The 26,452-nt window shown below is 45.8% G+C and overlaps 1 protein-coding gene across 1 annotated transcript in view; it reads left to right on the forward strand.

Annotated features, from left to right (window-relative positions):
* NRDE2 (NRDE-2, necessary for RNA interference, domain containing) overlaps positions 1-24,525 on the forward strand; it is a 37,819-nt gene extending 13,294 nt beyond the window's left edge. Inside the window, exons 3-14 of the mRNA XM_081909510.1 lie at positions 6,120-6,326; positions 7,192-7,338; positions 9,047-9,506; positions 10,906-11,311; positions 13,702-13,835; positions 16,991-17,114; positions 18,007-18,179; positions 18,772-19,158; positions 19,703-20,601; positions 22,396-22,534; positions 23,027-23,098; positions 23,935-24,525. Of these exons, the coding sequence (XP_081765636.1) occupies positions 6,120-6,326; positions 7,192-7,338; positions 9,047-9,506; positions 10,906-11,311; positions 13,702-13,835; positions 16,991-17,114; positions 18,007-18,179; positions 18,772-19,158; positions 19,703-20,601; positions 22,396-22,534; positions 23,027-23,098; positions 23,935-24,060 (3,274 nt within the window). The 3' untranslated portion in view covers positions 24,061-24,525. The remainder of the gene's footprint in view (positions 1-6,119; positions 6,327-7,191; positions 7,339-9,046; positions 9,507-10,905; positions 11,312-13,701; positions 13,836-16,990; positions 17,115-18,006; positions 18,180-18,771; positions 19,159-19,702; positions 20,602-22,395; positions 22,535-23,026; positions 23,099-23,934) is intronic.
* The last annotated feature ends 1,927 nt before the right edge of the window (positions 24,526-26,452 follow it).

A 26,452-nucleotide genomic window follows, 5' to 3' on the forward strand; every position in this document is an offset into this window, starting at 1 on the left:
CAGTTTGAAACCATACTGCCACTAATTAATTGCCATAAAAAATAACATTCTTGTCTAGAAATCTTTTTGATAAACATACAGCTTGCTCTTATACAGTTGACTGCACCTAAACCTTAGATGGGTTTAGCCATGCCTAAATATGTTTAGGCTAGTCTGCCAGTTCCTTGATGCAAAGTTTATTTTGAGCTCTGAACTCCACTGCACCTAGAATTTGGTGGTACTTAGATGTCCACCCACCATGTTTAAAATGCTATCTACCCAAAGCAAATTAAGATTTACACTGCTTGGGAGCGTCCTTTGCTTTCAGGAAAGAGCGTTTGAGAATACAGGGAAAGGGTATTAGGAAAAGGGAACTCTGAAAAACCTTGGTATACAAGCACATACATTCCCCACTGCATGTGGCTCTTTAGATCACAGCCATTACGTTTAGGTTAATGCTTCTTTTATAAATAGTAAGTGATTGTCTTGATAGATGAAACATGGGTTTAGGCCACTGGGAACAATGGTTCATACTTAATTTCTGTGGCTGTTGAATTTCACAACGATTCAAGAATCATCCTGTCATGATCACTAAGATGCTTTGCTACCATTGATGTAATGCTCTTTTCAGTATAGCAAAAACTTACTGGATTCTTCCCAGTAATCAATCTGTGTTAGAAAAGGAGATGGCTTTGGCTCAGCTGCCTGGAAGGGACAGTTCTGTGATTCTTTCTTATGATAATCGGAAAGTAGCCGTGAGAAACTGAACTCAGGTGCAAAGGAGGGGGCTGTTCAGTCTTTCTCCTCCCAGCTGTTTTTCTGCTCAAAATCACTTCCCAGCTACTTAACTCCCCTGTACCTTTTCCCTGTAGATGAGGATGTTGTTGTTGTTGGGTGAAAAAAAAAGGCTGGCATAGGTAAGGCAAGGAGCCCCTACCCAGCAACATCCTCTGCTCTGTTTTCATTTTTTGGGGGGGGTGTTAGGAGGAATAATGCAAGTCCTGTACAGCCTGGGTTCAGATTACCTTAAGGACTGCTCTCTCCTGCACGCACTTGTCTGGTTTTTAAAATCCTCCTCACAGTCATTTCCTTCATGGGTTCCCATTCACCTGCTGATGTCTCAGCTTATCACGTGGAATTCTTTTCCCAAGGAGGCTCACCTGGCTATGAGCCTGATAATTTTTTTGTGTCTTACCATATTTTTTGCCCTATAGGATGCACTTTTCCCCCTCCAAAAATGAAGGGGACATCTGGGTGCGTCCTATGGGGCGAATGCAGGCTTTCGCTGAAAGCTTGGAGAGCGAGAGGGGTCGGTGCGCAGCCTGCTTCCCGGAGCGCCGGGTGCGCTGAAAGCAGAGCGCCCGGCGCTTCGGGAACTCATCCGCAGCCTAGGCAGCCCTGCGGGTGTTCCCGAAGGGCTGTCTAGGCTGCGGATAGCAGCCTGCCGCCCGGCGCGATTGGCACCCTGAAGCAGAGCGCCCCTCGCGCTGGGCAGACATCCGCAGCGTGGGGAGCCCTGCAGGAGTTCCCCACAGGGCTCCCCACACTGCGTATAGCAGCCTGCTGCCTGGCGGGCAGGGCGTACTGAAGCAGAGCGCCCCGCGCAGACATCGGCCAGCCCCACAAGCTTGGGGGACAGCCGGGAGGCGCAGCGCCACCATCCCGCTGTTCCTTGACCTGGTTCGGTTTCCCCGACCTGGTTTTGGAAAAAAGGAATTTTTTCCTATATTTCCCCCCCCCCCCAAAAAAAACTTGGTGCGTCCTATGGGACGGAGCGTCCTATGGCACGAAAAATACGGTAATTTCCCAGGCCTTTAAAGGTATGGAATTCCATATTGCTTTAATCTAGCCCTTTTCGTTTGTTTTTTAAAAACTAATGGCTATGTTTTATATCGTTCTTATATTTTAAAAATCTTTTGTTAGCTGTTTCTGAAATATTTTAGCTGAAGAGCACCCTATGAATAAATAAATGAAGCTGCCCGTTGTGTAGCTTTTGTTCGGATAGATATCGATCTGGCCCTTGATCGATAGAGCCGCGACTTCAGACAGCTTTACGATCCCAATCAATCACTTACAGCGGTCCGGCACGCTTCCTCCCAAGCTGCGCAATAACTCCTGCTGTCTCTTCTCAGTCACGGCTTTTAGCAGAGTAGAACACAGCGTGTAAAGCAGTCTCACTTCTTGTAAGCACACATAGACAGGTGTGTCTATTTACAGCTCTTTATTAAAACATTACAGCATCAAAGTCCGTCACTGCTGGCAGCCATTGCCTCCCTCTCACAGATACACAGAGAGAAGAAGTGAAAGTACAGGGAAAAACTCCTCCTCCTGAGCTTCTAAAAGCTTCTGTCTCCGCCCAGCTTTAAGCTGACGTCAGCAGGTGACACACACCAGGGAATTTAACCAGTTAAGTTCTGAACTATAACACCCCCCCTTGTGTCCCTGCGTGATACCTGTGCAACATCTTCAGTAACACCTTGTGAGATCAATCCCTTCCCCAATGCCTTGCGCCTTCCCTTGGCAAACCTGTTTGGCATTTGTGGAACCACCTCACAACTCTCAGAATCGCACTGTGCGAAACTTACCCACGCACCTGCGGCCTGGTACCTCTCTGGTGGGATACCCTTTGTTGTGCGACTGGACCTCCTAGGCACAAACTCAGGTGTTCCCTCTGACTCACTTTGATCAGCAGGTGTGTCCTCTGCATCATGGGATTCTCCTTCTGACTTAAAGCGTCTTCAAATTCTTTCCATCACACTCACAGGAGAACTAGGCTGACTTTTGGGCACTCTCTTAACAACTTGTGGAGATGCCACATCCTGCTCTTGACCCTGGTCAGTGACCTGGTCGTCATCAGCAGCCTCAGCCTCTTCTTCCGCCTCATCAGAACTGTCTTCTGGATCAGAGAGACATTCTGAGAGAACATCACGCCTAACAGGAGTCTTTGACTTTACCTCCTCTAAGAACTCAGCATGTTTACTGATCAGCACCTTACTCTGATCACCTGAAGGGTAAGCAAACCGCCATGCACGGGCTTCTGGCTCATACCCACAGAAGATCATTTTCTGGACTTTGGCTCCATCTGGCCCTCGCAAAGCCTTAGGCAAAGGGACAAGCGCAGGAGTCCCAAAAGTCCGCAGAAAGTGAACCTGGGGTTTTCGGCCATTTAACAAAGAGAACGGTGTGTCGCCTACCAGTGAGTTGTAGACACGATTCCAGGTGAATGACACAGCCCTCGTAGCCTCCAGCCAAAACTCAGGAGGTAACCTGGCTTCTTTCAGCATCACCTGTGCAGCCTTAACCAGAGCTTCACTCCTCAGCTCTGCCACCCCCCCTTGCTGGGGTGAAATAACAGTGTGTCGTATCTCTCTCTTCTGAAAGAACTTCTGCAAAGCAGAACCAGTGTACTCAGCATTTCTGTCACTGATGATCGCTTGAACCCTGGTGGAGAACCTCTGTTCCACCCCCTCAATCCAGCTCTTGATCAGCTGTGCTGCATCCTCCCTGGATTTGAGACCGTGAGTCCAGGAATTCTGCGAGAAATCATCCAGAAAAGTTAGCAGAAACCTGGCCCCTCCCAGACTTGGTTCCTTGACAGGACCGGACAAATCTATGTGTACCAGCTCAAAAGGTTTAGTGGCTACACGTTCCACCTTTGGGTAACTGCACCCTCTCACCTTTGCTTCCTTGCAAGTGTCACAATTAATGGCACTTTGACAATTTCTAATCTTACAACCTGTAACAACCTCAGGTAACGCCTGCAAATCCTCTAAAGGATTGTGAATCGTTCTCTGATGCCATACGCATGCACATGTAACATTATGAGCGGGAATTGTAGCACGCTGGTTGGGAACTGTAGCACGCAACGCTTGTGCTTTCTCAACCTTCCCCTCACCCCCAAGAGACGTTTTAAGAATGAAAAGATCATTCTGTCCCTTCCGCACTTTGGCCAGTAACCTCCCCCCTTTGGAGATTGTGCAGACATCATTTTCAAAACAAACCTTGAACCCCTTACTTAACAAATAAGGCACAGATAACAAACAATGATGAATCTCCGGAACAACACAAAAATCCACCGCCTCCTGTAAAACAGAAAGAAAGGCATTAGTGCACTTGGAAACTCTAGTTTTCTGTCCATTCGCGAACTTAATAGTCTGTCCCTTCGGAACTACCGTGCAATTCCACCTCTCGACTGCAGGGGTCTCTGGAACCATGTTGCGGTTAGCTGCAGAGTCTATTACAAAGGCCATCTCGGAATTTTCCACTCGGCTGTCTTCGAACACTGCCATACTCGCAGAAACTTGATAAGACTCTTCTCCCTGCTGTTTACCACGGCCACCTGGCTCAGCTCCACGCCTGCCTGTCTTCCCAGGCCTGTTGCCATGGAAACCTGCCTGATTCCCATGGGAAAAGTCTTTGCAAACATCCTGCATCGGCTCTCTGCTCCGGTGGGGGCAACTGCCACGCCGACGTTGAACTCCAGTGGAAAAACACTGCCCGGGGCTCCTGCCAGCTGGCCTGGCCTTCCTCCTTCTGGAACGGCTCCTCCCACCAGCCTGGCCCCCCCTGAAGCTCCTCTCTGCTTCAGCACAAAGCGAAAGCTCTTTAAACTTGCCTTTGGAACTCTTTGCCCCCCCGATCTGCTCACTAGCGCTCCTAGAGGCTAAGACATCGGGAACAGGGCCTGCCAGTCCAGCCTCTCCAGGACTCAGTCCATCACACAGACGTGTAGAAGCATTGCAACAGCTCCCCAACACTGTCTCAGCCCCCATTGGGCTTTCTGGGCATCCTCCAGCCTCTCCTGGGCTCTGGCCTTTCGCTGACGCCTCACACAAGCCCTTCAGCAAATTCCAGGCAGCCCACGCTGTCGTTACGCCCTCCAAATGAGGCCTCAGCGATGCATCAACGCATGCTCTGAGCATATCCAGCTCAAGTTGCATTCTCTGGCTATCTTCAGCCAACACAGCCCCACAGCTTGCATCTCCTGCTCCAGCTGCTGGCCAGCCAAGGGGTGATTTCGGCTCCCACTGGTTTGCTTCCCAGACGCCTTCAACCAAGAACCATCCCCTTATTCTTCTGGACCACGTTGCCCAACTCTTTAGAGTTAGAGGCTCCACCGGTATATTCTGGCTTTCAGCCATCTTCTCCCGTTCTCCCAAGGTGCCCCAAGCTGTACTTACTCCGTACCAGCTGCTTGGCTCTCCCTTCCGTGGAGAAACGTTATCGGCTGCGTCCCAGCCTCCAGCTCTTAGCTGCTTTTTAGCTCCAGCTCTCTGTGTATCAGAAGCTCTCATTGCCTCTCGGAAGCAGGCAATTAATCATTCTTGCTCTCCGGTACCCAGTCAGCTCCCGTTGGCCTTCGACGGCCCCTCAGCCTCAGAACGCTAACTTCAAAGCATTCCTGGAGCTCACACCGACTGCTTTACGAGCGTTGTCTGACCTTCCATAACCTGTTCGGATAGATATCGATCTGGCCCTTGATCGATAGAGCCGCGACTTCAGACAGCTTTACGATCCCAATCAATCACTTACAGCGGTCCGGCACGCTTCCTCCCAAGCTGCGCAATAACTCCTGCTGTCTCTTCTCAGTCACGGCTTTTAGCAGAGTAGAACACAGCGTGTAAAGCAGTCTCACTTCTTGTAAGCACACATAGACAGGTGTGTCTATTTACAGCTCTTTATTAAAACATTACAGCATCAAAGTCCGTCACTGCTGGCAGCCATTGCCTCCCTCTCACAGATACACAGAGAGAAGAAGTGAAAGTACAGGGAAAAACTCCTCCTCCTGAGCTTCTAAAAGCTTCTGTCTCCGCCCAGCTTTAAGCTGACGTCAGCAGGTGACACACACCAGGGAATTTAACCAGTTAAGTTCTGAACTATAACAGCTTTTGCCCTTCAACAACACACTAGCTACAAATGATGTCTTTTTAAATGCCCTGGAATAAATTAACTTTTTGATTAATATCTCTTTAGTATTTTAAGTTTATGCATGTATTTCATCCATTATTTTTTTTAAAAAAGAAGTTTTTCTAGCATTCCCTGCCAGCTCGTTATGTTTTCGCATAGTTTGAAGTATTGGATTGTGAATATTATCAACAGTGCGGTTTTTGTTCTTAGATTTTTGTACATTTTATAAACAGAACAACCTCCAGCTTAGAGACATTGGGAGATAGTGAAGTCAGCGAAAGTGTCCAAAAACCAGCCAAGAAAAGAAAGAAAAAGAAAAAACAGCGAGACCACAAGAAAGTGAAAAAGAGAAGTAGAACGCATCAGGGGACAAGTGAATCGGAATCAGATGCTGATGATGTGAAAGAGGATAGAAATAATGAAAAAGAAGCAGAACTGAAGTACGTAAGTACCCTTTATTTCTGAATTTATATGTGCCATGATCATCTCTTTGTTCTATATACCAGGGATGGGAATGGGGAACCTGTGCCCCGACCCCAATTGTTAGAGTCTCATAACCCGCCACCAGCATGTTAATCGGTCAGGTATGATAAGAACTGTAGTCTAAGAACACCTGCAAGTTCAAAGGTTCCCCATCTCCAATATACGCCAACACCAAACTCATTTCCTTGGTTGAGAATGACAACCCCTGCTTCAGGAACCCTGTGATTTATAAACCAGATGTTTAGAAAGGTGATCCGAGTTTTAATTTGTTTTTAGTTTGTTGTTGCTTTAATTTTTTGAAGGAATTAAATAATTGTTGTTCTTGGTTCTAATTTTATTGTTTTTATCTTGCTGTAAACCACTTTGAGGTTTTTTTAATTTAAAAAACTGTCATGCAGCGCATACGTTTTATGAAATAATAAATAATTAAACTGACTGCGGAATACTCTCACTAAGGAGGCTCACCTCGTGGTGACACGGGAAGTTTTTCAGCGCCAGGCGGACACCTTCCTGTTTGCCCAGGCATATTAAAATAACAGTTAAGGAAAGTTAGCTCTGCTCCCAGCCCAATAGCGCAGTGCTCCAAAAGAAAAAATTAAGAAGGCAAACTTGTATGTCCATTTGAAAATTAGGGGGAAATGGTTAAGCCCTCTTGGGGCTTAACCACTACCCGTGATTCCTGAAATTGGCTTTGGGACTGTAAATGAAAGCTACATTTTTCATTCACAACGGCATGCTGGCTTTCCTGGGATGTTTTGGAATATATTATGGAAACTCGAAATCTTAAATCTCTCCCCCCCCCGTTTTTTCCCTCCTTTGCAGTTTAGGAGACAAAGCTTCAAATGTGAGCATTCACTCCATCTGGCTAGATGATGTTCAAGGTGTGACAGCAGAAGTATTCAGAACAGATAAGAAACCAGATCCTGCCAACTGGCAGTATAAGTCTCTGTATCGAGGGAACATTGCAAGGTAATGAAATTTACAGGTATGAAATCTGATAGCAGTAACGGTTTTTGATAAATAAATAAAAAACTGAATATGTGGCAAGAGGAAATCTTTGGGCCCGATCCATATTTTTCTGGGTGTAGCTGCATGCGTACGGTCTGCACGGAGTCCTTGCTCAGGGGCTCTGTGCTAGAAACAGCATTTTGCTGTTGCCCTTTTAGGTCACAGGGTCTTGTCTTCTGCTTGCTCTACGTTGTGAAGCAAAATTGCTTCGGTATTTAAAGAGTAGGAGATTAGGATTTGCGAACTTGCTCTGCACTCATGATTCCGTACCTAATTGGCTGTGCTGTCTCTGTACTTGTTTGTTCTATTTATAGAGGAGAAAACATTTTGTTACATTGGTGTTGTGATCAGCTGCAACAAAGGAAAACCCCAATATAAACTGCTGATCGTTTTTTTACCGTTAAAATAAAATGTGGCTTTTAATAGGCAACTCTTCCTGTACGTAGCTCAATCCCTCGAGAATCTCTCATAATTTTTAATGTGTGCTACAAGGATGCTTTGTATCCAGCTGGCAAGTGGAAAGAAATTTGCTCCCAAATGTCATACTTGCACTCAACGAGCTGCATTCACTATTCACCATCTGAGTCCCATTTTAATTCCTGAAGTTCCCACGGTGGCAGATCCATAGCTGTCAACATTTCCCTTTTTTAAAGGGAAATTCCCTCATTCCGAATAGGATTCCTTGCAAGAAAAGGGGAAAGTTGACAGCTATGGGCAGATCCAGCAGCCTGATGGGATTGCATCCGATGACTATGGCAACTTAGGGTTCGTTGAGTTCAGTGAGTTTAAACTGTTCTTTCTCCCTGGTCCTAGCTTGGAAGAGTTAGTCATATGCCATTTATCATTGCAAATATACACGTTTGCTTAGTTGCCCAGAGATCTTGCTCTGTACCTTGAAAACTCCTGATTTCTCGCAAGAGTGGTCAGTTGCAGCTTTCCCCTGTTTCTATCCTTGTCTTGACGTCTGTCTTCCTCGCCTGCAGCACAGATGGAGTCTGGCTTGTTAGAGCCGGCAAGGGAGCAGGGTGCATGATCGGAGCCCGATACATCTGGAATCTTAATGATCTGGGACAGATCTCCATTGGCAAGACAGATCAGCCTAGGCGGTGGTGCCCATTTGTAATAATTACCTCAGAAACATTTTTAGTTGAGGATCTCTGAAGTACACTCTTGCTCATTTGTTCTGTTCCAAACATAATTTTAAAAAACAAACACAGATGCCTCTCAGGTTGCCTTTTTTTTTTTTTGCATTCTCAGACCTCAGTCTCTTCACCCATAACTTTTTAATGAGGCACATAAGGCGCTCAGAAAGGTTCAGGAACTGGCCTCTGGCAAAAATAAGCGCAAGGTCTCAGCTCTGACCTCTGAGACTGCAATCCCAAGATGCACTAATTTGGTCGTCAGCGTCCTTGAACTCGGTGGGACTTTGAGTTAATATTCTCGGATCATGCTGTGTGTCTGGGGGCTGCGAAGTAAGCAGTATCTATAGACTGCTATTCCAAACACTTAATGAAGCAAGTGCTAAGTAACACTGTATTTGCCCAGTTCAGGAAAAAAGTTTTGAAGCCTGTGGTGATACCATGATCTGGGGGTTTGGCTGAAAAATGCTTGTCCCCTTCCTCCTTTGCCCTTTGGAAAAGACTCACAGTTTCCACTATTTCCTTTAAAGATACAGGAGAAGAAGCAACTTCTGTCTTGGTGTTGATCCAAGGAGGCAACATATTGCCTGGGAGAGTTCCTCAGCAGAGAAAAAGGCCCCCCATAAGCAGCCTGAGCGTTACTTTTCCAAAGGTGGCCGGAAGCTGTTGAATGCGGATGGCATTCCCGTCAGCACAAAAAGTCAAGGCTCTCTGTCTGGCCCAACTGCTTGGATACCCATTTCGGAACAGGACTCAGCTGATGTTCTGGCCACAGGCTGGGCGAATCCTCTTGGGATTTACGATGCAGGGACCACATTGTGGCTGCAAGGGAAGGGGCTCCCTGAGCACGATTCACGAAAGCCGCAGGAAGCGCAAGAGAGCTCTGAGAATGGGAACTCTCGCCTCCTGGCCAAAGTGGAGGACTATAACAGGAAGGTCAGAGAGGACCCTGGAGATATCAAAGCATGGATGGATTTTGTTTCTTTTCAGGTATGTGTCTCTTTAAAATGTAAAGTTGCAGTATGATTTTTTAAAGACACTGGGATTCACCCAAGGTGCTCCATCGGCAGAAGCCCCGAACAAGGACTTCCAGTTGTGCAGCAAGGCTTTCCGCCGCTCCACCCGCTGCATTCCCCTCCAGTTGGCTCTGGGCAGATGAGTGGGTGTCAGGAGAACAGCAGGGGGAAGGGAGGGTTGATGGTTCCATCTGCCAAGCTGGAAATTTGGTGTAGATGGAATATTTGTAGTAGCGTGATGTTGAATTTGACCCTATGGATGAAGACAAAAAGCTGGCGTTCAACAAAATTTAACTCAAAAGTTGGTTAGAACATGGTGCTTATTAATACCAAAGTTGCAGGTTCCATCACTGTGAGGGACAGTTCATGTTCCTGCATTGTGGGTTGTTGTTGTTACTAATATTATTATTATTATTATTATTATTATTATTATTATTATTATTAAAATTTATATACCACCCTATATCTGGGGGTCTCGGGGTGGCTCACAGAGTAAAATCAAGATACGAAAACACAAAATACACAATAAAAATAAAAACAACAACCTTATACAGTGGTACCTCTAGATGCGAATGGGATCTCTTCCGGACCCCCATTCGCATCTAGAAATAAACGTAACTAGTGATGTCACATCTGCACACGCGCGTGTCGCTTTATGCCACTTCTGCGCATGCGTGTGGTGTCATTTTGAGCGTCTGCGCATGCACAAGCGACGAAACCCGGAAGTAACGCGCTCCGTTACTTCCGGGTTGTCGCGGAGCGCAACTCGAACGCACTCATCCCGAAGCACATTCAACCCGAGGTTTGACTGTATCTCCCCCAACCACATTTTAAAAGGGCATAGGATGTCAATCAGATCAACCAAAGGCCTGGTTAAAAAGGAACGTTTTTGCCTGGCACCTAAAGGTGTATAATGAAGGCACCAGGAGAACTTTCCTGGGGAGAGCATTCCACAGACAGGAAGCCACTGCAGAGAAGTCCTGTTCTTGTGTTGCTACCCTCCGGATCTCTCGAGGAGACGGCACACGAAGGAGGGCCTCAGAAGATGATCTCAGGGTCCGGGTAGGTTCATATGAAAAAAGGTGGTCCTTTGGTATTGAGGTTCTGAGCCGTTGGACTAGGTGATCCTCAGGGTCGCTTCCAACTCTACAATTCTGTGATTCTAAGTTAGGTCCAGTACTGTGTCCTCACAGTGGCCAACCACATGCCTAAGGGGAGTACATAACACAGACTCCATCCTGCTTTTATGGGACACTTTGAGCCCTTTCTCCCATCCGAACTGCAATAGAGGCTTTTGGTGGAGATTTCTTGCTGTGCAGAGTAGCTGCCAGTTTGCTTTCTACCACTCCTTTTATTTTACTTTTTTTTGAAAGGATGAAGTCATGAGAGGCCCCAGCTGCTATGCCATCAGCGAGGGAGAACGCGAAACGAGGAAGGTGTCCCTCAAGCTCGTCTTGGAGAAGAAGCTGGCCATTCTGGAAAGAGCTATTGAGAGCAACCCAAACAATGCCGACCTGAAACTGGCCAGGCTCAAGCTTTGCACGGAGTTTTGGGAGCCGTCGGCTGTGATCAAGGAATGGCAGAAATTGGTGTTCTTGCATCCAAACAACCCGGCCCTGTGGCAGAAATATCTCCTGTTCTGCCAGAGTCAGTTCAGCACCTTTGCCGTTTCCAAAGTTCACAGTCTGTACGGGAAATGCCTGAGTACTTTGTCGGCGGTGCATGATGGCAGCATGGTGTCTCATCCAGCCCTACCCCACACAGAGGAAGCCATGCTAGGTGAGAGCACAACAACAACAATTTTATTATTTATACCCCCCGTCCATCTGGCTGGGTTTCCCCAGCGCCTCTGGGCGGCTTACAGCACATAAAAATAGTAAAACATTAGACATAAATTATTTTCTGATACAAGGTTGCCTTCAGATGTCTTCTAAAAGTCAGATAGTTGTTTTTTTCCTTGACATCTGATGGGAAGGCGTTCCACAGGGTGGGTGCCACTACTGAGGAGGCCCTCTGTCTGGTTCCCATCTCTTGCCTTGCCCGTCCATTGTCTCTTAAAGACCACCACTCACTTCCCCTCTTTTTGACGTGGAGACGGTGATATTCTTCAGCGACCTGCTAAAGCAAATACTGTTGTGAGAGGTACATTACGTGACAAAGAGAGAGAGAGCCTTCTCTGTGATGGCATCTCTATTGTGGGATTTCCCTCCGCACAGAGCAGAGGCAGCGAATCTTTTCCAATCCAAGGTCACATGACAGTGAGGCCAGAAGCAAAAATGGGTGGAACAATGAATGTATCTTATCTTTATGCTTCTGTATTCACTCACACAACCCTCTTGGGCTCCAACCTTCCTCCTGTTTACCTTAGAATCATAGAATTATAGAGTTGAAAGGGATCCCAAGGGTCATTCAGTCCAACCCCTCCAATGCAGGAATCTAAACACGCGGTGGTCTCCCATCCAATTTGAAACCAGACCAGACCCTGCTTAGCTTTGCAAACACGCCAGCAATTTTATTGCCGCACCACCAGGGTCCGCGGTGGTGCTAAACGCTACAGTGTTTGCAAGCAGCGGAGCCAATTAGTTTTGACACGGCTGTAAAAAATAATGCCGCTGTGGGGAAGGATCGCTGTCGGGTTGAAGATTTCTGAATGCTCCTTCTTAACCACATTGCTAACTTCGACTAGATTTGACTTGACAGGGTCCCATTTACTTATTAAGGAAATTACACAATTGTCAGTCATTTATGGCTATATCAAATGTCTAGCCCTGTTACGAAGATCCTGTTGGATAAAGCCAGCTTCAGATGACAGTCTCTGATCAGCGCTGGCAATGTCTGCGAACCAAGATATGCTGAAGGCCTCTGCCCCCTAGCGTTCGGCTCGTTGCACTGCTTGCCGCGACGGAACTCGTCAAACAAATGTGGATCCTGGTCATTTTAGACCCCTCTGTGCGCTCAGAGAGGGCCTTCAGCATCCAGACGTTCTTAAGAGTTTAGTTTATGGAGTGCAGTTACCAGTTGGCATAGCACAGTGCAGAGCACGTGCATACGATCCCTGGTTCAAGACACCTGTCGGAAACCCTGGATTGCTGCTGCCAGTCAGAATAGACAGCGCTGAACTAGGTAGGCGCACGGTCTGTATAAGGCAGCTTTCTACATCCCTAAGCTTTAATTCGTCCCGCCTCCTGTCCAGAGATGAATAGCATTTTAGTTCAGTCCCTCCATTGCCAGTTGCTTCCTTTTCTGTCCCTAATGCGTAAGCTGAGTAGTTATCCAGCTTTTAAGGGCACAATATTAAAAAATAATAATTAAAAACCTCTTCCTCATGAAACGCATTTACGCACTCCTGCCATGTTCTTCCCTGTTTCATTCAGCTCCCAGTGACGCTTCCCTAGCTATTTCCTCCTTCATAAGGAGACCCCTACTGGTACTCCCAAGTGCAGGAATGCCGGTGGCGCTGTGGTCTAAACCACGGAGCCTCTTGGACTTGCCAATCAGAAGGTCGGCGGCTGAATTCCCCCCCGATGGTGGTGAGCTTTCGTTGCTCTGTCCCAGCTCCTGCCAACCTAGCAGTTCGAAAGCACACCAGTGCAAGTAGATATATAGGTACCGCTGTGGCGGGAAGGTAAATGGCATTTCCGTGCACTCTGACTTCCGTCACTGTGTTCTGTTGCACCAGAAGCGGTTTAGTCATGCTGGCCACATGACCTGGAAAGCTGTCTGTGAACAAATGCCAGCTCCCTCAGCCAGAAAGCGAGATGAGCGCCACACCTCATAGTCGCCTTTGACTGGACTTGACCGTCCAAGGGTCCTTTCCCTTTCCCTTTTCTTGCTCCCAAGAGCAGCCAGCCAGCCAGCTACCTCTGGGTGCCTCCAAGTTGCAGTTCATTCGCCTACACTGAGATTTTGGTAAAATGCAGATTCGTTTAAATGATTGGTTAATATCATTAACAGGAGGTTTACTTTTAATATGAAATTGAGCATTCAGTTGGCCCCAACCTTTTATTTCTCCAAGCGGGGAGTATAAAAGGCATAACATTTATTCTCATTTAATGCGATCGCCGCAATGCAGCCTCTTGTGTGACTCGCTGAAAGTGGCAAAGGGAACGCGGACCCAAATCTCTTGGCGCCCTCTGTGTGAAATGTTGCCTCTCTTTCTTTCCTTCCAGCCATCTTCCTTCAGCAGTGCCATTTCCTCCGTCAGGCCGGCCATTCGGAGAAAGCAATATCGTTGTTCCAGGCCCTGATTGACTTCACCTTCCTGAAACCAGATAGCGTAAGAGAACTGCCAACAAGGCGACAGGTAAGAAGAGGCAATGGTATTTTCCGTCGCCCGCTCTAACCCTGCTCTGTATCTTTTCATCTGCACTGTTTTGTTCCCCCCCATCTCTCCCCCCCCAGTTGTTTCCTCTTGTTCTCCTCCTTCCCTCCTACATAAGAAAGCAAAATAGAACAGTTCAGGAATAAATATGGGTTTCTGTAACTGTAAAAAAAAACCTCTGCAGAATGCACAAACGTTCATGACCTGCTTGAATCATTTTAATAATAAAAACTTAACACTTGTGCAGTACTTCCCAATGTTCACGTGTACTGCCTACTTGCCATCCTTTGCAACAATCCTGTAAGGCAATCCAGTATTATCATCTCCCATGCTGCAAATGAGGGTACTGAAGCTGAGAGAGAACGGCTTGCCTGCAGCTACCTAGTGAGTTCTTGACAAAGGCAAGATTCAAATGGTGAGCGTGCTGATTCACAGCCCAGTCTCTTTAGTCAGTATGTTACACCAGTGTTCTGGGATTGTTTTGTGCAGAGACGCTTCTTTTGGCCATGAGGACTGAAACGCAGCGTGATCAAGGAAATGATATTGTGTTTTTTGGGGGCGGGGGGGGGGTTGCCATTCTTTTGCCTTCCTACAAAAGGAGGGGGGAAATAACAAAACAGCAATACTACAGGTCCATTGGTGTTTAGAAGCAGAGAAACAGCTACTGGTTTGCAAGAAAAGAATTATTAGCTGGTTTATGGGAGATACAGTGGTACCTCGGGTTAAGTACTTAATTCGTTAGGTCCGTTCTTAACCTGAAACTGTTCTTAACCCGAAGCACCACTTTAGCTAATGGGGCCTCCCACTGCCGCCATGCTGCTGGAGCACGATTTCTGTTCTCATCCTGAAGCAAAGTTCTTAACCCGAGGTACTATTTCTGGGTTAGTGGAGTCTGTAACCTGAAGCGTATGTAACCCGAGGTACCACTGCAGTTCCCAAACTACCAGGGCTTCTATCTTCAAACCCAAACCTTAGTGCTTGGTGGTAGAGGGACACGGGAGCAGTGGCGGTTTCACTTGCGATATACCATTGGGTGAAGCCGCCATCATGGTCTGGCCATCATACCGGTCCTGGGTGATGTATCGTTACACCGCCCAGGCCTAGTCCTATCAGTGCAAAGAAGAACCCCCTGGCTGTTTCAGCTCTGACCTCTTTACGGTGACTATTAGGGTTATTCAAAGGCCACCATGACCCCCATGCCTCCCAAAATAACAGCATTTTCTTTGTTTTGTGTTCCCCCCTGTATCATGACGGGATCAATGACCTGCCTAGGAAGCTGTCAATCTTGCTGGAGATGACTATCTCTCTTTTGGCTTGCTTCTATCTCTGACTCACCCTTTGAATGTGTGAATAAGATAGAAGTTGAAATGAGTTCAGAGGTTGTTATCCCAGGGTAGTAACTCATTGTTCAGAGATACCTTTTCTCTGCGACAGCCATTAGTTGCGTGTGGCTTAGTGAGTGTTCAAGCAACACAGGCAGCCCGTAGCATGTGGCTTCGCAGCTCACGAAGGGGTCGCGACTCATAATTTCAAGGATTTGGCACCGTGTCCTAATCTGCAACCCCTGAACACAGAGAAGGGAGGCTTCGCTTAGCAATAAATAGCATAATAATTGAATTCAGCTTGGAACATCTTTTGTGCATATTAGGACTGCTTTGTTATTTATAGTTTTGAATTCCAACGAGGCTAAATTTAAAATATATTGGTAGTAAGTATAGTTCCTCTCCAAGTTAGAGCAATGAACTGGAGACCGAAAAAGGAAATGTCACAGGGATGCCTGCCTTTAACTAGATCCATCCCTACCATTTCATCACTGGTTTCCCAGCTTAGGCTGAAGTTGATGTTTAGTATGCCCATGCCACTAGGACTGAAAAATAGAAATATCACTTTTTCTGTTTTGTGCTGCTATATGCTAAGCAGGTTTACATATAATTCACCACCACCACTAGTTGGCTCCAGCCTTCAGTTAAACCCACTAGTATTTTCCTTTCAGCAAGAAGAAATAGTGCAGCTATAACCCAGATTATGCCTAAGAATGAAAGGTTTCTTTCCTATAATGAGTTTCTTAACATGGTATTATTATTATTATTATTATTATTATTATTATTATTATTATTATTATTATTATTACCCCACCCATCTGGCTGGGTTTCCCCAGCCACTCTGGGAGGCTTACAGCATATATATAAAAAATTGTAAAACATCAGACATTTAAAATTTCCCTATACTTCAGATGTCTTCTAAAAGTCAAATAGTTGTTTATTTCCTTGACATCTGATGGGAGGGCATTCCACAGGGTGGGTACCACTACTGAAAAGGCCCTCTGCCTGGTTCCCTGTAACTTCACTTCTTGCAGTGAGGGAACCACTAGAAGACCCTCGGAGCTGGACCTCAGTGTCCGGGCTGAATGATGAGGGTGGAGACGCTTCTTCAGGTGTACTGGGCCAAGGCCGTTTAGGGCTTTAAAGGTCAACAGCAGCACTTTGAATTGTGCTCGGAAACATACTGGGAGCCAATGTAGGTCTTTCAAGACCGGTGTTATGTGGTCTCGGCGGCCGCTCACAGTCACCAGTCTAGCTGCCGCATTCTGGATTAGTTGTAGTTTCTGGGTCACCTTCAAAGGTAGCCCCACATAGAGTGCATTGCAGTAGTCCCAAGCAGGAGATAACCAGAGCATGCACCACTCTGGTGAGACAATCTGCAGGCAGGTAGGGTCTCAGCCTGTGTAACAGATGGAGCTGGTAAACAGCTGTCCTGGACACAGAATTGACCTGTGCCTCCATGGACAGCGGTGATTGCAAAATGGCTCTTCAAAAGCTGTGAAGTCCACGTTTTAAAGTTTGTTGTAGACATGAACTTGGCAGCCCAGGTTGGATGAAAAACTAGCCTTCCAGTAGACTCATGCTCCCTTCCTGTCCCTTTTTAAAAAGTACTTACATTTAATTTTGTGATTTTTTTTTTTAAATGTGGAACCATGAATTGGCAACACCGCTCTTAAGTCAGCCAGAAACTTAGAAAATTGACTTATCAGTTGAACTAGCAAAATACGTCTCTAGATTCTTTTGCACATATAACTGCAGTTGTATGTGCTGTGTATCAGACTGAAGAATGTGTGCGTCTTTATCCTCAAACTTTAGGTGGAGTTCTTCGAGCCGTTTTGGGACAGTGGCGAGCCTCGGATTGGAGAAAAAGGAGCAAAAGGCTGGAAGGCCTGGATGCACCAACAAGAAAAGGGTGGTTGGGTTGCCATCAACCCACCTGGTAAGAACATAAGGAGAGCTCTGCAGGATCAGGCCAGCGGCCCATCTCGTCTAGCATCCTCTTCTTACGATGGCCAATCAGATGCTTATGGGGAGCCTGCAAGCTTGCTCCCCACTTACAGTGCTCAGAAATGGGTATTCAGGGTCACACTGCTTCTGACAGTATGGAGGTAGACTATAGCTATCATGGCTGAGAGCCATTGATAGCCATTAACGTATCTGTGCCCATTCTAAAAGCATCCAAGTTGGTGGCCAACTTGGATGCTTTTAGGATGCTATAGAATTAGGACCTAATTCTATAGTTTGTGCTTTGCGAAGAAGTGCTTTCTTATTTTCTCTTTCCTGAATCTCTCGACATTTCTGCTTCATTGGACGTCCCTAGGCTCTAATATTGTGAGAGGAGCAAGCAGGAGCTCACTTTATGCTCCCGGCTGTTTCTTTGTAGCTGCCTCCTCACATAGCCCCCTGAGGTATGTGCAGTTCACATAATCAGATACTCTTTCTCTCCATACTTCTGTGTTCTCCCACCCCACAATGTCTCTGTAATTTTCTGGTGTCTGTTATAGATTGGGATCTCTGCCATACCATATATTTGTTAAGCATCACATACATAGATGGTGCTGTATTAAATAATAATATAATAATTTGTAAGCCTTTGTGGCACCACAAGACTCCTTGTTGTCTTTGCTGCAACATGGTAACGTGGCTACTGCCATCCTGCAAAATTGCCACGCCGGCCTAAAGAAATTGGCAGAAATTCAGCAAGGCTACTTGAATTTTATGAACTTTTTTGTGCTGATTGCTGCCCTTTAGCAGCTTGCAAGCCTGGAGTTGATGGGATTGAACAGGCCAGATTTTGAAAACCTGCTGGTGTGTTTTTGGCTTCTCGACAGATGAAGATGAGGAAGAAGCGGAGGAGGAGGAAGAAATAAAGGATAGATCTCTACCCAAGTGGCAAAACTGGCTTCACGTTGAACGTTCGCGTGAAGGAAGGCACTGGCTGCCTTGGCGTCCAGACAAAGCCAAGAAGGAGACAGTAGATGATTGTGAAGATCCAGAGAGACAGGTGGGTGTCATAGGGGTGTTGTTCCGCCCCCTTGATCATTGTTGTTGGCCTGTTCTGTTCTCATGCTTTTCTTGGAGGCTTCCCACAGGCATCTGGTTGGCCACTGTTGGAACAGGAAAATAGACTAGATAGGCTCTTATGCTTTTATGACATGATAGAAGTTTGTAAAATTAAGCATAACGTGGAGAGAAAGTGGTCCTGTGCCCCTCCGGATATGCTGGACTGCAACTCCTTCCATCCTCTTGACCATTGGTCTTGCTCACTGGGACTGATGGGAGTTGGAATCCAGCAACTTCTTGAAGGCCAGTGGTTCTTCCTTCCTGGCATATTGCTTTCCTTCTTAGCCCTGCCTCTACTTCTACATCCTTCTCCTGTTCTTTTCCCCATTTTCAAATGTTAGATTGTAAGCTCCTCGGGACAGGGACATGGCCTCTTCCACTCTGTAAAGCACCAAGTAACGTAGGCTTGTTTTACGCTTGCATTTTTCTTGCCCTCCGAATTCCACTTCTTGAATGGTTTCTAGGATTATTCCGTTTTCTTTCTAAAATTCCTTCCCTTTGTACCTAACTGCATTTTTATGTGTGCTTGACAGGTCCTGTTTGATGACCTTGGTCCATCGCTAATACAAATTTCCAGCCCAGATCTTCAGTTTCAGCTGCTGTGCTCGTTTCTGCAATTCTTAGGCGTGCCATGTGAGAGCAGCCTCCTTCCTTCCTTCCTCTACACAGCAATGGATGAGAACAACATCTTTGAGGATCAGCAGCATGGCCAAGGACCTCTGACTTCTTTTGACCTGCCACTTCCCGGAGTCAGTAGAATTGGCCAGATGGACTCGATGCTCCAAGGAGTTAGACATATTGGCCACCCCAAAGAAGGGGAGGAGTTCATACAGAATTTCTTCCATATGATTCTGCCTCTGCTTTCAGGAAAAGAAAAATCTAATCTATCCAACTTCTGGCTTCAGTATGAAGTCTCTAAGGTAAGTTGGGATTTTATTTTTAAATTCTTCCGCCACCTTGTACGAACAGCAAAGGTACAAATACTAGCAAGGTACCCCCTTGGCTGTAGCTAAGCCAGTCTTGAGTCTGGTGCGTGCCTGATTCGGTGACCATCCGGGAGCTGTCTTGGGTTCTGTGATGGAACAAGGCAAGATGTACTTGTAAAATAATTAATCATCTCTGTAACAAACACCAGACACTCTGGAGTGGCTTTCCCTGGCTAGCTGAGGTTCCCCTAGAAATTCCTAGGATCTAGGGACTAATAGAAAAATACATTTGGGTAAAATTATCCCTAAAGCACTCCAAAAACATGAAGTCATTGTGTAGGTTAACCTTTCCTTTCCTGCCCACACCCCATAATTTTTTCCCCTGCTGCAGTCCCACCCCCCAGGAGCTTCTACTTGCCAAATGGGGTAAAAGTCCCTAGGCCAGCTATGTGGAACTGCTTACAAATAAGCAAAAGAATGACCCTGGTTGTGTTTTTTCTTGGCTGCCTCATCATCATTATTATTGATTAACATGCAGGTTATTCAGTGTTTGGAAACAGGCAACAAAAAGAAACTGAAATGGCAAGGGAAGAGAAGTAAGAAATTAGCCAAGAACCTTCTTAAGACCCATGAGAACAGAAATGATGTTTCCCTTTGGCGACTCTACGCCTACCTGGAGTGGTTGCTTGGCAATGTAGAAGATGCTAGGAAAGTTTTTGATATGTCTCTGAGCACGGCGGGAACGGCTGGGATCCAGAACCCCCAGATCTGTAATCTGGGCCTGCTTTATGCCGAACTGGAAGCAGAGTCACTGGGGAGCCAGGAGGGAACACTCGAGTCTCGCGCCGTTCACATATTGACCAGGCTGGCCGAGCAAGGACCTTACACGCCATACAGTGGACAGACATTATCTGTGAACATTTTGAGAGCTCGGAAAACATACGAGCATCTTCTCCAAGATTACTTGAGTGAGAGAGCCTCCTCTAAACAAGAACAGATCTGCGGCTCCGGCCACCTCGTTGGCTTGGTTGGTTGTTACACCCTTTTCCAGTATTTGACTCTTGGGATTGATTCTGCAGTGTCGATATACAGGCAGGTTTTTGAGAAGCTGGAAGGCGAAAGCTCTGGCGGTCAGAACTGCACTGCCAGCCTTGAAGCTGTCGCACTGATGCACGTGCATTTGCTCAGATACCACATGAGAACGAGCGTCTATCCTTTGGCTCCTCTCCGCGAATCACTGCTGGAGGCTTTGAAGAGGTATCCTAGCAACCAGCCTCTCTGGAGGGCATATATCCAGATCCAACGCAAGTCGCACAACGCTAGCAAAGCGCGGCGGTTTTTTGACAGCATTGCAAGGGCCGCGAAGTCGCTGGAGCCGTGGCTCTTTGCAATCAAAGCTGAGCAGATGAGGAAAAAACTTGTGGAAAGTGTCCAAAGGTAACACTGCAGCTTACAGATGATGCATTTCTCTGTCTCTCTTGCTTATTAACTGCCAGAGGCCTATTCCCCTTTGCAAAAGTTAATTTCATTTCTACATGACATTTGAATCCTGCCCCTCCTCTAAGGAGCTCTGGCCAGTCTTTTAAATCTCCAGAACAGCCCTCTGAGATTTGATTTGCCCAGGGATACAAGGTGAGCTTCATGGCCAAGTGGAGATTCAAGCACAAATTTTCCACATCAAACATAGGCTGTTGCCTTATATTGAGTCAGACCACTAACTGGTAGCAACCTTCCAGGGTTCTGGGCAAGAGAAATTCCCAGCTCTTCTTGGAGCTGCTGGGTTTTGAACCTGGGAATGAGCTATGCCCTTCCCCAGTGCTTAAAGCATTGCTATACTGCATTGTTGATTTCTGCAGGGTTACATCCACTTACATTTCTTCTGTTGTCACAAACATGTCCTCTGACAACCTTCCCCAGCCCTCCAGATTATTTATTTTGCATTCCTCTACATCACCTTTTGCAAAAGACAAAACAAAAAAACCCCTGACTTCCCAACAGGTTGCACCAGAACAAAACATATTAATGGGAATTACAGAAAGCAGATAAAAATGCAATTAAATTCCAGTTTCATACTGGCAGTCGGTATAAAACATAGAAGGACTAAAGGCTGGGAAAAGTGAAATTAAACTAAAAATGACCTCAGGAAGGTTGGGAGCGCAAGTAAGTCTTCACCATGTGGCAGAAATCAACCAGAGCTATGGCTATCTGCATATCCATGGGAAGGGAGTTTCATGACTGGGTGCCACCACAAAGAATGTGGTAATGCTGTGCATTACCACACAACCAAGGTTGTCGGACTACAGTTCTCGTTATTCCTGACCATTGGTCAACCTGGATGGGGCTAATGGAAGTTGGGAGGCCAGAATAATCTGGTGAGCCTGAGGCCGAGGAGGGCTGCTGTACGGTAGAACAATAATTTAAGAGAATAGTATGGCAGGGTGTGAGCTTGGACTGGAAACTTGTTGGCCAACCTTGGGCCAGTTACCTCCTCAGCCTAACCTAACGTACAGGGATGCTGAGAGGACAAGATGCAGAGGAGGAGGATGCTCTGTATGCTGCTGTGAGCTTGCTGGAGGATTAAAAAAGAAGCAGCATAGGATTGCATGCAAACATTAACATGTCTGGTCATGCCCCATGACTTTCCTACCCTCTTCTCCCCGGTGCAGCTCCTTACACACGAGGCCTTGGAGTTGTAGTGTGAGGGGAGATTTCTAAAACTCAGGGAGCCAGTGTGGGGTAGTGGTTAAGACTCGTAATCTGGGGAACCGGGTTCGCGTCTCCGCTCCTCCACCTGCAGCTGCTGGGTGACCTTATGCTAGTGACACTTCTCTGAAGTCTCTCAGCCTCACTCACCTCACAGAGTGTTTGTTGTGGGGGAGGAAGGGGAAAGGAGATTGTTAGCCGCTTTGAGACTCCTTCGGGTAGTGATAAAGCGGGATATCAAATCCAAACTCCTCTTCCTCCTCCTCCTCTTCTTCTTCCACTCATACATTTGAATGCAACCAAGGGGCCACCACTTGGTTGGGTTAGAGCACATCATTTGTGGCATCTCCACCTCCACCAGGTGATAGGAAAGACACAGAACCACTTGTAGGTCTTGGGGGCAAAAAGGTTGCCTATCTCTGCTTTCAAAATCTCCAATGTGAGTTTGTATTGGAAAGAAGAATCATGTTCATTCCTGGACCTGACCACCGAAAACACTGTTCATTCTTTTGTTTTTCTCTGTTTCAGAGTAGCCACTGGTGATGTGTACGCAACCATCCCCGAAACCGGGATAACCAATCGAATCAAAGCTTTATTTGAACATGCCATTGAGACTGAAAACGGTGCTCATTGTCCATTGCTTTGGAGGCTATATATATACTTTATGGTGAGAGACTACAGCCCCCTCTCTCCCCCCCCACTTAATTTTATTAAGTGATTCTTGGATGCTGTTGTGTAGATTAGACGCTATAGAAAAATTAACATTTAAAAAAGCACCGTAGGGATGTTAATGCAAATCTTAACAGAGATTATTAGAAAACCTTTCTGTGTAAAAAGTATATGGCTCAGATCCCATGTTGATCCTCTCTTCATGTAAGGAGGAGGGCAGTAATTTTTGACAGCTCCCCCTCCTGACCATTCCCAGTTGAGTTAGGATATAGACAGCCTAAATATGCATAGATGTTGTATCACATCATATAATATTAATATACAGTTCTTTAGAGTTAGATTTCTCCCCTGAGAAATTCTCAGTCTGAATATTTAATGGTTCTTTCTTCAATTCTAAATGAAAATAACATTGTTTATATACATAGAGTTCTGCATTTTTTAATAAAAAAATGTATGTTTGAAATGCAAAACTTTGTCTTATTCTTTTCAGGTTTCTTTAGGAGATAAAGGAAAAAGTAAAGGAGTGTTTTATAGAGCGCTTCAAAACTGCCCCTGGACAAAAGTAGGTTTAAAATAAATAAATAAATAAATAAATAAATAAATAAATAAATAAATAAATAAATAAATGGCTATATAGTTCAAGAATACAGTGACAACGCAGTAGAACATGTGTCTCTGGTAGGGTCAGACCAGATTCCTGATTATTTGCATAGCTGGTAAAATGGAACTATTGTTTATAATTGACAGTAGGTTGCAACACGTTCTGCAACAGTATGGTATTTGTTTGTTTTTTTAAAAAAGAAACTGCCTAGAAAGCAGGGAAACTGAAGACGAAATCTATGAAATATGTAGTCAAAGGAATAGAGACTTAAAAGGTTACATGACCGGTATCTAATATACTGTGAATTATTCCTGATTCTTGACAAGTTTGGTTTTAACTGGACTTGGTGGGGATTTTTTCAAGCATTTCTTCATGACCTATAGCACAGATAGCAAATCCTTACGTTTATTTTTTATCGATTGAAAACTTGGGGCATACAGAATTGGAATTCTATTTTATTTAGTTTTTTATGGGCCAGACTCAAGAGGGTCAGAGTGTGCAGACTTGGAGGGTGGGAGCACTGGAAGGCATAGTGTAGTTTGGAGCAAGGACGCGAGATCTGCGGCACCGTGGAAGGGAGCTGTACCCACCTATCCTAAACAGCTTAGTTGCCTTGATTGTTTTTTATTTCATTAGAGCTGGGTTTGTCTTTGTCTTTTTCTTCTCTGCATTTCTTCATGACCACCCCCTCTTTGGCCATGAATTTGCTCTCCTGTCAAACTGATTCCTGGCCCGACTTGTTCTCTTCCACAAGCATGGCAGATTGATTATTTTCAATGTAATACTTGTATTCGTAGGTGCTGTATATGGATGCTATAAGCTATTTTCCAGATGAGCTGCAAGAGATCCTTGATCTAATGACCGAGAAAGAGCTGAGAGTGCGGGTACCGATTGAAGAGCTGGAGCTACTCCTGGAAGACTAGAAAATGATGTGAAGACAGCAAGTGGGCCTTGGCTTGAGCCTTCAGTCTCTACCCCTGGGGAGAAAATAATTCTACACTTCCTTTAACAGATGAGAAACAATTATTTCCCTTATGTATTTTTCAGCACACCTATCTTGTGGCTTTCGCAGTGCTGTTAAGCGCTCTTGTGCAGCGAAGTGCCAAGATGGGTGACTCGATCTGTTGCTGTCATTGGACATCGTCACATGCATTTGTGTGTCTATGCAATAGGCAAAGGCCAAGCCATTCTCTCTCAGCTGATTGATGCACTAACACATGATCAGAAGAGTTTTATAGGTTGTACGGAACACGAAAATGTGCACTTGCGTGACGACTCACGTGATGTTTTAGGCAGCGAAGCCTCGTGTAACCAAATTTTTATTGGTTTGTAAATGGCAGAGGATGTAAATATGCTTGTAAAGGTCCATAAAATATTTTTGAACTGGATTGTCTTTATCTCTATATATCTCCCTTCCTCCAAAAAGGTGGAAACACTTAAGCTCTGCTTTTAGTGAATCTTTCTTTGTTGCATCTGAGGAATTCAACATGGTCGCACAGCTGCCAACTCACATGCCACACTCAACAGTAATTTTGAACCCTCCCAGGATATGGATTTTATGAAATTGTTTCCTATTCAGTTTGGAAGCTTGGGCTACCCACTACTGAAATCAGGTGGGATGTTAAGAGTTGCCAATGAGGATGCAGATAAGATTCTGAAAAAGTAAATGCTTAGCCAGGCTGTGGAAAAATGCTGCATATCCAAGCACTGTCTGTTGTAAAAGAAGTGAGCTGTGTGTGCTCTCTAGGGCACACTCCTGTGATGCCGCAAGGACATCCTAGATCCAGAGGAGTTTGTGGATCTGCCCCTCTGATTAGGGAAGATTTCTCCTGGGGCAGCCCCTTCCCAGCTGACATTACTGCTCCTCTGGCCATTAGCACTTCTGTGATGAAGAGGCCAAAAGGGTGACAGGGACGGCTTTGGATTCTGCAGATGCTCTCCCATCTTGAAGGAACGAGGAAGTACACCAGCCGTGAAACTGGCATATTCTTTCCTCCACCCTCCCCATCTTGCCTTGGCTGTCACCAGACAGGTGGGTCTTGGCATCTGTTGGTTGGAAGGCATCAGAGTCCTCCTTGTTGTTCTGTCTGGCTTTTAAAAATACCCTGGATAGAGATGACTTGGCTGCTGAACCCTTGATTGCTTCAAGATTAGATTACTGCAATGCACTCTAGGTGGAGCGGTCCTTGAAGACAACTCACGAAACTTCAGTTGGTCCAAAACGCAGCAGACGCAGATACTGGCCTGCATTCGGTTTATAAATCCTATTTTAAAACAACTGCACTGGTTGCCAGTTTGTTTTCGGGCCCAATTCAAGGTGCTCATGTTGGTGTTTAAAGCCCTAAACAACTCAGGCCCCAAATATCTGAAAGACTGCCGCTTTTGACACAGACCTCCTCAGGTGCAAAGAGGGTCTTCCTGGTAGTTCTTCCATCCTCAGAGGTTCAAGGGGAGATGGAGGCAGCCTCAGTAGTGGCCCCTAAACTCTGGAATCCCTTCCCCACAGAGGTGCCTCTTGCACCATTGTGATACAGCTTTCAGAGAATGCTGAAGACTCACCTCTTTACCCTGGCTTTTGACACTTGACATGTACGATTTGAGGGTCCCATATTTTTATGCTTATAAATTGTTTTTAATACTGTGTTTTAATGCTGCAACCCACCTTGGAACCTTATAAACGGCAGGCAATAAATGAGTAAATAACAACAAAAGCACAGTAAGCACTCTGAAGAAGTGTGCATGCACACGAAAGCTCATACCAAGAACTAACTTAGTTGGTCTTTAAGGTGCTACTGGAAGGATTTTGTTTTGTTTTGACTATGGCAGACCAACACGGCTACCTATCTGTAACTGGCACTCTGGGATTGAAAGCAAGGAGCGAACAGCAGCTTACTTTATGTTTGCACTGGGACTTCTATAGCTAGTACTGCATGTGTTTTAACAAGAGAGGGACGTGAAGCCTCTGTTTATATGATTGGAAACCTAGGTAACAATTACAGGGATGCCTCTGAATATCACAATACACCCCCTTTGGGCAAAACAGCTAGTGTTTCCTATAGGAAGCAGAGAGGGCAGTTGCTTTCATGCTGCTAGAATCCGAATGGAAGCAGCAGAGAGCACAACTCACAGCTATGAAAGCTTTTAATTAATTATCCTTTATTCCATAAGCAATGCCTTGCGACACTTGCTGCAAGGTGCAATTAACTAAATAAAGCTTTGGACTGTCCTGAAATCTAATATAGGCTGTCAACAACTAGGCTGCTCAAGTATTCAGCAAGGGTGTTATGAGCTCTGGCCACAAATCATGCCATTAAC

The sequence above is a fragment of the Podarcis melisellensis genome (assembly GCF_964234715.1).
Source record: "Podarcis melisellensis genome assembly, chromosome: 1".
In the NCBI taxonomy this organism is placed as follows: domain Eukaryota; kingdom Metazoa; phylum Chordata; class Lepidosauria; order Squamata; family Lacertidae; genus Podarcis; species Podarcis melisellensis.